At 45.3% G+C, this 15005-nt stretch overlaps 1 protein-coding gene across 1 annotated transcript in view; it reads left to right on the top strand.

Moving 5' to 3' along the window:
- Positions 1-15005, top strand: part of LOC112229274 (synaptotagmin-11) — a 32752-nt gene that overhangs the window by 11564 nt on the left and 6183 nt on the right. Inside the window, exons 2-3 of the mRNA XM_024395107.1 lie at positions 8623-9353; positions 9700-9927. Of these exons, the coding sequence (XP_024250875.1) occupies positions 8623-9353; positions 9700-9927 (959 nt within the window). The remainder of the gene's footprint in view (positions 1-8622; positions 9354-9699; positions 9928-15005) is intronic.

A 15005-nucleotide genomic window follows, 5' to 3' on the forward strand; every position in this document is an offset into this window, starting at 1 on the left:
TGAGAGAGAGCCTGGTGCGTGGGGATGCCACTGGAGGCCTGGTGCGTGGAAGAGGCACCGGATGGACCGGACCGTGGAGGCACACTGGAGGTCTCAAGCACCGAGCCTGCACAACCTGTCCTGGCTGGATACTCCCAGAATACTCCCGGCTTCATAGCTTCTGGCTCGATGCCTACTCTAGCCCGGCCGATACAAGGAGTTGCGATGTAGCGCACCGGGCTATGCCTGCACATTGGGGACACCGTGCGTGCGCCTTACGGCATAACACGGTGCCTGCCCGGTCAACCTCTCGCCACGGTAAGCACGGGGATTTGGCTCAGGTCTCCTACCTGACTTAGCCACACTCCCCGTGTCCCCCCCCAATAAATTTTTGGGGCTGCCTCTCCGGCTTCCTTGCCAGCCGTGTTCCCTTTACCTGCTACCTCCGCTCTCCTGGCTGCCTCCACCTGTTCCCATGCGAGGCGATCCCTTCCAGCCAGGATCTCCTCACATGTGTAGGAACCTTTCCCGTCCAGAATGCCCTCCCATGTCCATGAGTCCATTCCACGCTGCTCCTGGTGACCATGCTGCTTGGTCCTTTTTTGGTGGGTAGTTCTCTAACGGCTGTTGGAAGGAGAGGACCAAGATGCAGCATGGTAAGTGTCCATGTTAGATTTATTCGATAACTGAACACTGAAACACAAAGTAAACAAAAGCACAACCGAAATAGTCCTGTCTGGTAGAGACACAGAGACAGATAACAACTACCCACAACTCAAGTGGGAAAAACAGGCTGCCTAAGTATGGTTCTCAATCAGAGACAACGATTGCCAGCTGCCTCTGATTGGGAACCATACCAGGCCAAACACATAGAAATGGAAAACATAGAACACAAAACAGAATGCCCACCCCAACTCACGCCCTGACCAAACTAAAATAGAGACATAAAAAAGTAACTAAGGTCAGGACGTGACACTTACCGTATTCCTCCACAGTCCCACACTTCCCCGCTCGCCTCCTCACGTATGAATCAGACAATAGAATCATTGCTCGTGATTAACAATTTACTGCAGTCTATTAATAATGGACGCCTCCTGCGTATGCACAGACACGTGCATACGCAGTGTCTTGTTCTTTCACGCATCACACTTGTTCTTTCACGCATTTTGTTCCTTTTGAAATCCTGGATTTTGCCTTCAGTATTGCTATCGAGATGTGAACTCACTCAAGGTTTTATTTCATTTAGACCTTGACCATTTTGGTCTGTTTCTGTCTCTCAGGGGATGTGTCTAGGCAACGGGAGCTTCACAGCTGTGCTTTAAAGACTCTCCAAAAAATGCCCCACTGGGGTCACAATGATCAATGGTGTTGGGGGGGTGGTCGAGTCTTTGTCTAGTGAGTGGGTGTGGGCAGCTACTGTTGACACTATGGAGATACAGTAAGTGGATGAGAGGAAGAGAGAGATTAAGAAATAGAGGGTGGGAAAAGGTAAAACATTGCCTCTGGGAGGAAAAGGAGAAAGAGAAAAGGGAAAGCAGGACAAGATGCCAGTAACTGATTTTATTGACGATAAAATGACTAAATGGTTTAGCCGTGAGGTATGCCCTGCGGTACGCAGACAAGTGTCTGCTGTTCTGAATTCCCAAGGCCGGCATGGAAGTGGCTGTCACTCTTCAGAAATGTCCCAAAAGTCTGTTTGTCTGGCACGCTTACTCTCGACTCTCCGTCTGGGCCCTAGCTATGGATCCTTTGTCTCACTGGTTGTCTCTCTGTTAGCAGCCAAAGTCACCACTCATTCATACCGCATTTCCTGACTCTCTCTCTTTCATTCACCATTTCTTCTCCCCTTTCTCTCCTGCCCATTTCCCTCTCTCTTCCTGTTACCTTTGAATTCTACCCCGATTCTTATCCTCAAGTAACCGTGTTTGCCACCTTCATTTCATGGCCATTTTAGTTTTTCTGTCTGGCTTGTCAAGCTGTTAAAATCCTCCTGTCTGTCACACAACTGGACAAGTGCCTGCTAACCCTGACCCAATTTTTGCCTCCAGCACTGTTGCTAAGCCCCTCCAGCTGACTTCACTGCTGGATATGAATATTGGCCGCTAAAACGAAAGCTAAATCCCTGCACATGCAGCTTACTGGTGGCCCGGGGTGTGGCTGCCTGCAGCTTCAAGCATCTGGGGTCATCCAGTCCAGTTCTAGCCTGGTCAAACCAGACTGAATGCTGCACTCAAGAGAGCTGTGAGAGCTGTAAGAGCTGTGTTCAGTCTGGTTTTACCAGGCTACTAATTTCAGCCAAGGTGCATGACGGCTAATGAAGGCTGCTATGCTGAAACCTGTTGGTTTTTGATAGTACAATTTTAAGTTCTCTTCCTTTACTATAATTTTCTTCCAAGAGAAAATCTCTTGCAGAATTATTGTAGTCGATAGCTGGGGCCTCTGTCATCTTGGCTTTATAACAGAGTTAGGTAACCTTAGTCACATTTGCTTATGTGTAGTTGTTCCTGACCACTGAGGTTGATTTTGGGCCCCAGTCACAGATTGTAACCAAAGAAGGTGGCTTGGCAGACTGCAGTTGGGAATCTGAATCAAATCAAATTTTATTTGTCACATACACATGGTTAGCAGATGTTAATGCTTGTTCTTCTAGTTCCGACAATGCAGTAATAACCAACGAGTAATCTAACCTAACAATTCCACAACTACTACCTTATACACACAAGTGTAAAGGGATAAGAATATGTACATAAAGATATATGAATGAGTGATGGTACAGAACGGCATAGGCAAGATGCAGTAGATGGCATCGAGTACAGTATATACATATGAGATGAGTAATGTAGGGTATGTAAACATTATATTAAGTGGCAATGTTTAAAGTGGCTAGTGATACAATCAATTCCCATTATTAAAGTGGCTGGAGTTGAGTCAGTATGTTGGCAGCAGCCACTCAATGTTAGTGGTGGCTGTTTAACAGTCTGATGGCCTTGAGATAGAAACTGTTTTTCAGTCTCTCGGTCCCTGCTTTGATGCACCTGTACTGACCTCGCCTGCCTTCTGGATGATAGCGGGGTGAACAGGCAGTGGCTCGAGTGGTTGTTGTCCTTGATGATCTTTATGGTCTTCCTGTGATATCGGGTGGTGTAGGTGTCCTGAAGGGCAGGTAATTTGCCCCCGGTGATGCGTTGTGTAGACCTCACTACCCTCTGGAGAGCCTTACGGTTGTGGGCGGAGCAGTTGCCGTACCAGGCGGCGATACAGCCCGACAGGATGCTGTCATCTGTATAAGTTTGTTTGCTGCTGCGCCTTCTTCACAACGCTGTCTGTGTGAGTGGACCAATTCAGTTTGTCTGTGATGTGTACGCCGGGGACCTTAAAACTTTCTACCCTCTCCACTACTGTCCCATCGATGTGGATAGGGGGGTGCTCCCTCTGCTGTTTCCTGAAGTCCACAATCATCTCCTTTTGTTTTGTTGACGTTGAGTGTGAGGTTATTTTCCTGACACCACACTCTGAGGGCCCTCACCTCCTCCCTGTAGGCCGTCTCGTTGTTGTTGGTAATCAAGCCTACCACTGTAGTGTTGTCCGCAAACTTGATGATTGAGTTGGAGGCGTGCATGGCCATCCAGTCGTGGGTGAACAGGGAGTACAGGAGAGGGCTCAGAACGCACCCTTGTGGAGCCCCAGTGTTGAGGATCAGCGGGGTGGAGATGTTGTTACCTACCCTCACCACCTAGGGGCGGCCCTTCAGGAAGTCCAGTACCCAGTTGCACAGGGCGGGGTCGAGACCCAGGGTCGCTTGATGATGAGTTTGGAGGGTACTATGTTGTTAAATCCTGAGCTGTAGTCGATGTACAGCATTCTCACATAGGTATTCCTCTTGTCCAGATGGGTTAGGGCAGTGTGGTTGCGATTGCGTCGTCTGTGGACCTATTGGGGCGGTAAGCAAATTGGAGTGGGTCTAGGGTGTCAGGTAGGGTGGAGGTGATAGGGTCCTTGACTAGTCTCTCAAAGCACTTCATGATGACGGAAGTGAGTGCAACGGGGCGGTAGTCGTTTAGCTTAAGTTACCTTAGCTTTCTTTGGAACAGGAACAATGGTGGCCCTCTTGAAGCATGTGGGAACAGCAGACTGGGATAAGGATTGATTGAATATGTCCGTAAACACACCAGCAAGCTGGTCTGCGCATGCTCTGAGGACGCGGCTGGGGATGCCGTCTGGGCTTGCAGCCTTGCGAGGGTTAACACGTTTAAATGTTTTACTCACGTCAGTAGCAGTGAAGGAGAGACCGCAGGTTTTGGTAGTGGGCCGTGTCAGTGGCACTGTATTGTCCTCAAAGCGGGCAAAGAAGTTATTCAGTCTGTCTGGGAGCAAGACATCCTGGTCTGCAATGGGGCTGGTTCTCTTTTTGTAATCCGTGATTGACTGTAGACCCTGCCACATACTTCTTGTGTCTGAGCCGTTGAATTGCGACTCTACTTTGTCTCTATACTGACGCTTAGCTTGTTTGATTGCCTTGCGGAGGGAAAAGGACGGGGGAGGACGGGGGAGGGCCTTATATGCATCACGGAAGTTAGAATAACAATGATCCAGGTTAGCCTTGTTAAAATCCCCAGCTACAATGAATGCAGCCTCAGGATATGTGGTTTCCAGTTTACATAGAGTCAAATAAAGTTTGTTCAGGGCCATCGATGTGTCTGCTTGGGGGTGAATATATACGGCTGTGATTATAATCAAAGAGAATTCCTTTGGTAGATAATTCGGTCGATATTTGATTGTGAGGAGTTCTAATTCAGGTGAACAGAAGGACTTGAGTTCCTGTATGTTGTTATGATCACACCACGTCTCGTTAATCATAAGGCATACCCCCTGCCCCTCTTCTTACCAGAAAGATGCTTGTTTCTGTCGGCGCGATGCATGAAGAAACCAGCTGGCTGCACCGACTCCGATAGCGTCTCTCGAGTGAGCCATGTTTCCGTGAAGCAAAGAACGTTACAGTCTCTGATGTCTCTCTGGAATGCTACCCTTTCTCGGATTTCATCAACCTTGTTGTCAAGAGACTGGACATTGGCGAGTAGTATGCTACGGAGTGGTGCGCGATGTGCCCGTCTCCGGAGCCTGACCAGAAGACCGCTTCATATGCCCCTTTTACAGCGACGTTGTTTTGGTTCGTCAGCTGGGATCCGATCCATTGTCCTGGGTGGAAGGCAAAACACAAGATCCGCTTCGGTAGAGTCATATTCCTGGTCGTAATGATGGTGCGTTGATGTTGCTCTTATATTCAGTAGGTCCTCCCGACTGTATGTAATGAAACCTAAGATTACCTGGGGTACCAATGTAAGAAATAACAAGGGGAAAAAAAATACTGCATAGTTTCCTAGGAACGCGAAGCGAGGCGGCCATCTCTGTCGGCGCCGGAAGTGAAATCATTAGGATGTCCATTGGTGGGTGTGGCTTCTTGTTTCAGTTTCAGGCCTATCCCGCCGCCTTTTACATGACACATCGGTCGTGTTCAGTAGGGAGAAAACGTCCTGAAACATTTTGAAACTGAGAGATGCTGCCAGAACTTGCCCAACATGAACACAGACTTTTGTTTTCCGTGTGTCCTATTGAACACAACTCTGGTGGGAGGAATCTCTTCAGTTGGCAGACATCCCCATGTGACACGCATAAATATGAGCTGCACTTCACTTGAATTTCCAAGTGTGTTGATACCATTGTTAGGAAGACACATCATGTTGAATGAGACATTGACATTCGTCTGTATTCATCAGTATCTGTATTCATTCATAGACCCAAGGAGAGGTCAGTGAGATATAGAGAATGACTCATTCTAGAGGCTGACTTGACTCCATACAGAAGTCAGAATGGCTCTTGCCATATAACATGATTGCCTTTACAGTAAACAAGTGAACAGTCACAAACAACTATGTATTCCGTAGCCTACACTGTAATATAGTCCCTTTAAACCTATTAGTGAGCAAATTGGTCCGTTTACACAAAAAAAAACGAATTGAACTTCCATGACAATTCCCATGACAACGGCATGCATAATTCAGGGCTTTTATTTATTTAGTTGTTTATGCATTTGCATCGGTGGCTTTTTGTGAATGCAGTATGTGAGTGTGTTTACTGTAAGTGCATGAACATTCTTTATGCTAAGTGTGTATAGTGTAGTTCACCTCCCAGTTTTCCTTGCTGCTGAGTTGTTTTACATAGAACTCGCAGGAGAAAAGGAGAAATAATGAGGCTCGAGGCCTCATTATAGCTGTGATCAGTGCAGCCGTACAGCAGTGTCTGTCAACCGCACGCAACGCACATGCAGTCCACACATTCATGATCTCTACAGTCTGGACAATGATTGGCTAAATCAGGTGTGTTGTTGCAGGACTGGAGTGATAGCCTGCAGACTCAGTAGTGCTGGAGATCCCTGCTCTATAGTGTGCACTGATGATTTGTATGCAGAACCTTACATACGCCCCGGGTCCCTGTCCCGCCCCTGATGGAGCAAGGCCGCATGATGCGTGCTGAATACTACACTCTTCACACCCCTGACCACACACACACACACACAGACATGCTTTTTCAGAGGCTTCCATCCCTCACCACATTACCACATTACATTACATGACAATAACGGGTGTCCATTAACTGGAAAACACTCTCACACTGTATACCAGGCTCCGTGTTTCTTAGTGTGTGTGTGCCAGTGTGTGAGTAAACCCCCCCCCCAACTCTCTCGAGTCTGATTATGTGTGGAGACGGTGGAACGCACATCCTCTTCTCATCCACTCCGGGGTGAACTCGGAATTCCAAACAGCTCCGACCGACCAGCTCGACGGGAGAGGGGCCCCCGCTGTTGCCAGGGCCACCCAAACGAGAGAGATAGAGAGGGAGAGGACAGTGAAGGAAAGACAGAATATTATTGGGGAAAATGGCTTAATTTGAATAAAATGGTTTAAATTGAAGGAGAGGGCAAAGGAAACCACATTTTTATTTATTTATTTACCTTTATTTAACCAGGCAAATCAGTTAAGAACAAATTCTTATTTTCAATGACGGCCTAGGAACAGTGGGTTAACTGCCTGTTCAAGGGCAGAACGACAGATTAGTACTTTGTCAGCTCGGGGGTTTGAACTTGCAACCTTCCGGTTCCTAGTCCAACTCTCTAACCACTAGGCTACCCTGCCGCCCCATGGTAGTCAACATGCATAGTAATGTAGTAAACAAAAGTAACATTACAGACATAGTTTAAACATTAGCAACAAGACAGAGGACCCACTGCTTTACTCAAAGATAGACATTGTGCCTCTGTCAATCAGTTCCTGAGAAAATGTGACCAGCATCACCAAACCTTAATCTACCTACACCATCAGTAGATGACTGATAGCACTTACCTGGGCATAAGGGTACCCATATGTGCAGGCTAAATTGCTGTTAAAAGTTTAGGCCAATGATAGTTCTAAGGCAAGCCTGTCAAAAACTATTCTAGGCTTGTTTTTTTTTAAACTTTTGACATTGCAGCCTTCACTGAAGTTCAGTTATAACAAGGTAGAGCTGTCACAGGTTAGTATTTGGACTCATTACAACACTAATTATGGTGTGTATGTGTGTGTGTGAGAGACTACAGGGCTGGTGAAGAGGCCTCAGAGAACGAGTCCGTATGAAAGCGACTATAAGCCTTGTCCAAGCCAGAACGACACAAATTATTGTCGCATTCTAATAGGTAACTTACAAAGTGGGGTTTAGAAAGAAATCAAATCCAATTTTGCGCCGATTACAACAGGTGTAGGTAGACCTTACAGTGAAATGCTCACTTACGAGCCCCTAACCAACAATGCAGTTAAAAACAAAATACAAATTAAAAATAAAAGTAATTAAAGAGCAGCAGTAAAATAGCAATAGCGAGATTATATACAGGGGTTGAGGACTATATACAGTTAGTTGAGTATATGTAGGTAGAGTTATTAAAGTGACTATTCATAGATAATAACAACAGAGAGTAGCAGTGGTTTAATAGGGGGGGCAATGCAAATAGTCTGGGTGGCAATTTGATTAGATGTTCAGGAGTCTTATGGCTTGGGGGTAGAAACTGTTTAGAAGCCTCTTGGACCTAGACTTGGCGCTCCAGTACCACTCGCAGTCCAAATTGAGGTCAGTGGTGTTGTGTGTTTTCCAAAATGCGCGTGTAAACATGGTGTAAAACATATTATAAATCGTTGCAGTAGGATTACAGCAACTTCAACTTCCTCATCTGACAAGGTCCCAAGAAACATGAACAGGGACAAACTGAAATCCTTTGATCCTACCACATTTATCAATTTCATCCATTTAAGGTTTATTTGTGTTTTGAACCTTTTTTTCCTGCTTTTTAGCACATCTTTTTGACAGCCTTTCATGTTCTCACTTTAGGCAGAGAGGGATGCTTTTTGATGGTATCCTACCTTGTGTGTCATATCTCACGTGTTCTTCATTTGTTTGTTTTAGGCAGTTTTTAAAAAGTTCAGATCTTCCTGTTTAATAAGGCTTTCAACCCATCAGTGTTGAAGAAATGGGGTTTATAACGATGGAAAGGAAATTATAAGATCAAATGAATAACCTTTCTCTGTTCTGTCCCTCTTTCTCTTCCGTCACCCTTCTCAGATGTGTCCCCGGTGCTGGCGGGCTTCCTGGGCGCCGGGGTCCTGGTGGTCTCAGTCACGGTGGCCGTCTTCCTCTGGACCTGCTGCCAGCGTCGCTACCGTCAGATGACGAGCAGCTACAAGCTCCAATCAGGACCCTGCGACCAGGCCGTGGATCCTCCCTACAAGTTCATCCACATGCTCAAGGGAATCAGCATCTACCCGGAGACACTTAGTAACAAGAAGATAGTCCGTGTGGGTCGGCGCCCGGGCTCCTCGCGAAATGGCAGCGGATCCGGCGTCGAGTGGGGTCGTAATGGTGAGCGAGGAAGAGGGGGAGGAGGAAGGGTGATGCTAGTGGACGTCGACCCAGAAATGGGCCTGCTCAACAGCTCCACCAACCTGCAGATGAGCCACCTACTGCCCCCTGCTGGACAGCCTAGGTTAGAGAAGGCGCTGCCCATCCGCTCCGACTACTGCCTGGAGAGCAGCTCCAGGGGTAACAGCAGCAGCAGTAGCTGTGACGCCAGCAAGACAGCCTCGCCCTTTACCCCGTGTCAGGGGGAGGGCAACACCATGCCGCCCGCTGCCCTAGGTACCCTCAGCCTGGTCGTGGACTACAACTTCCCCAAGAAGGCGCTGGTGGTGACCATTCTTGGCGCCCATGGCCTGCCCGCCGTGGACGAGCAGGCGGGTAGCTCGGACCCCTACGTGAAGATGACCATATTGCCAGAAAAGAAGCACCGGGTCAAGGTGAGTCTGGTTCCTCTGGAGGTTTCTTCCTACCTACAGGGTTGTTCCTTTCCACTGTTTTCTTTGATTTGCTTTGTTGAGGGATTAGGTATTCGGGGTTGCAGTCCCAATTAGGCTAATACTGTTATTATTGAATTATTTGAATTATCATTATTACAGATTTAGATCCAAATAAGATGACGCCATATATTTTTATTATTGCAAACATGAGGCAAGAAAAGTTTGAAGAGCCCTGCATTATCCCTGTTATTTGTTATTGTAAAAGATAGTGTTAGTGTCACTGTAAATGTTTAAGTGCTACTGTCACAATAGCAACCAGACTGAAATAAAAGCGATTGCTCTGCAGACCCGCGTTCTGAGGAAGACCCTGGAGCCAGTATTTGACGAGACGTTTACGTTCTACGGAGTGGCCTACAGCGCACTGCCTGACCTCACGCTGCACTTCCTGGTGCTTAGCTTTGACCGCTTTGCCCGTGATGATGTCATCGGGGAGGCGGCGGTACCCCTGGCAGGGGTGGACCCCAGCACGGGACGAGTCCACATCACCCAACAGATCAGCAAGAGACACATCCAGGTGAGGGATGGGGAGGAGGGGGTGGATGGAGGGAGGGAAGAGAGAAGGCATTACCTTGATTTATTACCTTTATTTAGGTAGGTTATTAACAACACATTCCTTCTCTTTTACAGTAATGGCCTGACAATAGACCCATCCTAGTTAGAGAAGGGAATGAGGAATTGAGAAAAGGAGGGAGAGAGAGGGGAAACTGGGTGATGGAGGAGGATTTTTTTTTAAAATTAAAAATACATTTCAGAGGAATAAAGGTGAGGGATGGAGGATAGATGATGAAATATACTCTAGAATGAAGGACCGATGAAGAGAGGATGAAGGAAGGGAGGGAAGGAAGGTGTGTGGTAAAAGATAGAAATTCATAGAGAGATGAGTAGACAGAATTTGAGGATAGAGGGAGGAGTTGGAAAGGTGAGGATGGAGAAAGGGGGAATGGGAGGAAGGAGAGAGAGGAGGTTAGGATGGATAGGATGAGCAGTTACTGGGCTTTTATGGCCAGCAACACTAGAGATGAAGGGGGAGGGATAAGGAGAGCAAGGGGAGAGAGAGAGAAAGAAAGATGGAGAGAGAGAAGAGACTGACTAATCATAGCTGGCTTCTAGCACAGGGTTAGCAGAAAGGTGATACATTTGCTAAATAAATGTCTACAGATTGAAATATGAAATGGTGTAAATAATATAATAACCAATCCTGGCTTGTTTGCTTTTTGGCTATTGCATATGTATTATTGCAAACAACCAATCTTTCTCTCATTTAATCATTATCACACACGCATGCACTCCCAAACACTCCACACACACACACATGTGCAGCTGAAACATATCTGGGAGGCTGGTCTCTTTGTGTGTGTATTGATTGGAGGCCCATTAGGCCCATAAAAGTGGAGAGAGACTGGTTTTATTTCTGACTGTAGGAAGACATCCATCATGGTCAGCACCGGAAACAAAAGCCTCTTCCCCACATCATTAAACATGATCCATACAAGGCAGAGGGAGGGAGAGTGGGGGTGGGGGAGCAGAAAGACAGAGGAGGGGGGGTGTGAGAGAGCAGAGGGGTGGTATAGAGAGAGAGAGGGTGATGGAAAGAGAAATAGAGGGGGGGGGCTACTCCAATTGACAAGAAAGGGCCCCATCCATAACACACACGCAGAGAGAAGGAGGGAGAGACAGAGAGAAAGAGGCCTGCACTATATGAGAAAGACCTCCGCCCAACACAATCTGCACTGAAAAAATGATAAATATAAAGAAACCTGCACTGAATGCATACTGCACACAGCCAGACTCACACACAGAGAGAGACCCGGTACAAAGTCTGCACTGATTAGACCATATGGCTGTTAGGACAGACCGTCAATAAGCTACACACCATTACGTTCCCACAGAGACATTAAAACATATTCATATCATCTCTAGAACTCATGCAGTACACACAGCTACTCTTCGAAGACAGCAGACACGCACATGCACTCACACAGTCATGCACACACGCGTGTAAACACATTACAGGCATAAGTATCATTCCCAGTGCCACTGTAAGCCTGTCAAGTGAGACAGTGCAGATGTATACACACATGCATAATATCTTCCTCCATTATGTGTACTATTTTCTACATTGTACAACAATAGTGAAGCAATCAAAACTATGAAATAACACATAGGAAATCATGTAGTAACCAAAAAAGCGTTAAACAAAATATTTTTTTATATTTGAGATTCTTCAAAGTAGCCACCCTTTGCCTTGATGACAGCTTTGCACACTCTTGGCATTCTTTCAACCATCAACCAGCTTAATGAGGTTTTCACCTGGAATGCATTTCAATTAACAGGTGTGCCTTGTTAAGAGTTTATTTGTAGAATTTCTTTCCTTAATGCGTTTGAGTCAGTTAGATGTGTTGTGACAAGGTTGAGGTGGTATACAGCAGATAGCCCTATTTAGTAAAAGACCAAGTCCATATTATGGCAAGAACAGCTCAAATAAGCATTACTTTAAGACATGAAGGTCAGTCAATCCAGAAAATTGCACAAACTTGGAACGTTTCTTCAAGTGCAGCCGCAAAATCCATCAAGCATTATGATGAAACTGGCTCTCATGAGGACCGCCACAGGAAAGGAAGACCCAGAGTTACCTCTGCTGCAGAGGATAAGTTCATTAGAGTTACCAGCCTCAGATATTCGGCCCAAATAAATGGTTCAGAGTTCAAGGTACAGACATCTCAACATCAATTGTTCAGAGGAGACTGCGTGAATCAGGCCTTCATGGTCGAATTGCTGCAAAGAAACCACTCCTAAAGGACACCAATAAGAAGAAGAGACTTGCTTGGGCCAAGAAACATGAGCAATGGACATTAGAATGGTGGAAATCTGTCCTTTGGTCTGATGAGTCCAAATTTGATATTTTTGGCTCCAACCGCCGTGTTTTTGTGAGACGCAGAGTATGTGATTTGATTTGATTTTATTAGGATCTATTTTAGTCCCCATTTGGACTAATCTTCCAAGAGTCCTTAACAGTAAAATACAATTTATAATACAAACACACTTTCACATATAACACACTATTACAAACATACATAATACACTAGCATAATGACCCAATAAATACTCAATCTAAAAAAATAAATTGATTCTTCATCTACTATAGTCCCACAACATTTCTATATACTATATTTAAATTGTTTTAAAATAATGTTTAAACTTATATATTGAAAGGTTTCTAGTTTGCTCAGTTAATTTATTCCATTTCTTTATTGCTCTAAATCGAAATGTTCTTTTGCCCATTTCTTTTTTCTGTCTGGATAACGCATAGATGGTGGACAATCTATTCTTAGTATTTAGGGAATGTCTGTCTCTTACCAACTGAATACCATTGTGAATAGAACTTGGCCGTTTTAAATGATGTATAATTATCTTGTCGATTGATGACCAACCAAGAACACTGCGCATGACTGCAACAGAAGAACCATATCTCTGCCTTAAAACAATCCTTGCTGCTTTATTCTGTGCATTCTGCAGCCTCCTAACTTCACTAGATGATGCATTTCCCCAGACCACTGAACGGATGATCTCTGCATGTGTGGTTCCCACTGTGAAGCACGGAGGAGGAGCTGTGATGGTGCTTTGCTGGTGACGCCGTCTGTAATTGTTTTAAAATTCAAGGCACACTTAACCAGCATGGCTACCACAGCATTCTGCAGCGATACGCCATCCCATCTGGTTTGCACTGAGTCCCACTATCATTTGTTTTTTAACATGGCAATGACCCAACACACCTCCAGGCTGTGTAAGTGCTATTTGACTGAGAAGGAGAGTGATGGAGTGCTGCATCAGGTGACATGGCCTCGACAATCACCCAACCTCAACCCAATTGAGATGGTTTGTGGTGAGTTGGACCGCAGAGTGAAGGAAAAGCAGCCAGCTCAGCATATGTGGGAACTCCTTCAAGAAAAGCATTCCAGGTGAAGCTGGTTGAGAGAATGCCAAGAGTGTGCAAAGCTGCCATCAAGGCAAAGGGTGGCTATTTTAAATCATGTCAAATATAAAACACTTTTTTTGGTTACTGCATGATTCCATGTTTTATTTCATAGTTTTGATGTCTTCACTGTTATTCTACAATGTAGAAAATAGTAAAAATAAATAAACCCTTGAATGAGTAGGTGTGTCCAAGATTTTGACTGGTACTGTACACATTTCATCTCCATGCAGTCACACTATTTCACACCCCTCTCCATCATATGGAGGTTAATAAGTGCATACTTCCACCATCTCCTCTCCCTTTCTCCCTCTATTTCCATTTCCCCCGTCTCATCTTCCTTTCTCTTCCTCTTTGTTCTCTACCCCCTCATCTCTCGCTCTCCTCCTTATCTCTTATCTAAATTGAATTCCCTCCTATTTTAGTGCAACCTTAAGGGGTTTAGAGACAGGATGGAATCGATCTTCCAGAGAGAGGGAGAGAAGGAACCAGACATAAATAGGAGAGGGAGAGAGATTAGTTTGAGTAAATGAAAAAGAGGAGACATAGGTTTCTGCTGATGGAGTGAAAGAGGAGAAAGAGAGCAATAGCACTGACTAGATGAAGAAGACAAAAGTGAGTACAGGAGATTGATGGATGATCCGGTAGTAGGGGATGAATTGGGGGGAGAGAGAGAAAGCACTGTGGGGGGAAAAAGGGTTGTGGCCAGACCATAAGTCCAGAGGAGACGTCCATTAAACTTTTATCTGCGGGGGAAAGCTTAAATGACTGAATTGGGGGGGCAGTAAAGACGTCACACTCATTAAGACAGAAGAAGCTCACACACTTAGCGGTGGTTCATAAAAGCTATTATCCGTTTAGAACATATAATGTATATTTTGAGAATGGCCATTGTGATTCTCCATCATTCTACAGTAGCGCTTAAACGCTTCAAAACCCCCATTCAGCACAAGCCGTCCAAAATGACACATTGGTTTATATGGCGGCATTAGCTCCTAGCGCTGTTATGACTGTGCTTTGCAGCAAGAACCATCCATGAAAGAAAAGAAAAAACTGCACCATTTACTTGTACTTTAGATTAAAATGTCAGGGAACTAAGCGACGCCAAACATGATGGGTAATATCTGCATCTCACACTGCAGTGAATCTTTGGCATGTTAATTTATGTACTCAAAAGATCATTTTAAGTATGAAATGCATCATTTACTTTAGAATATAGTCAAAAAGGAAAAAATATTAAAATGTTAGGGAACTGAGCTATTGTACACTACAAATGGTTGTGTACAGACCAGTAGTTTCAGACTATTTTATGTCTTTTTTTGTAGAGCAGAGCTCCCCTGCCACTAGTGGTGATTCTAAATGAAGTGTGGCATTTAGTCTTGCTCACTAATGAAAAAGCTACCGATACACGGTATTGGAGACAATTAGGAGGCTATCTATTTCCGCATACTTTGTATGCAGATGGTAGCAGATTTACACACACACACAGACACACGTCTCGGCCTCGGAAATTCTCTATTTCTCGGTTCTAAGTTCAAGCTCAGCCTTGGGCTAACCTCCCGCAGCGCGTTGCCATGGTGACACCTAGACGTAGTATAGGAATTCACGCTCTTTGAAAG

This window comes from Oncorhynchus tshawytscha, linkage group LG31 (assembly GCF_018296145.1).
Source record: "Oncorhynchus tshawytscha isolate Ot180627B linkage group LG31, Otsh_v2.0, whole genome shotgun sequence".
Taxonomy (NCBI): domain Eukaryota; kingdom Metazoa; phylum Chordata; class Actinopteri; order Salmoniformes; family Salmonidae; genus Oncorhynchus; species Oncorhynchus tshawytscha.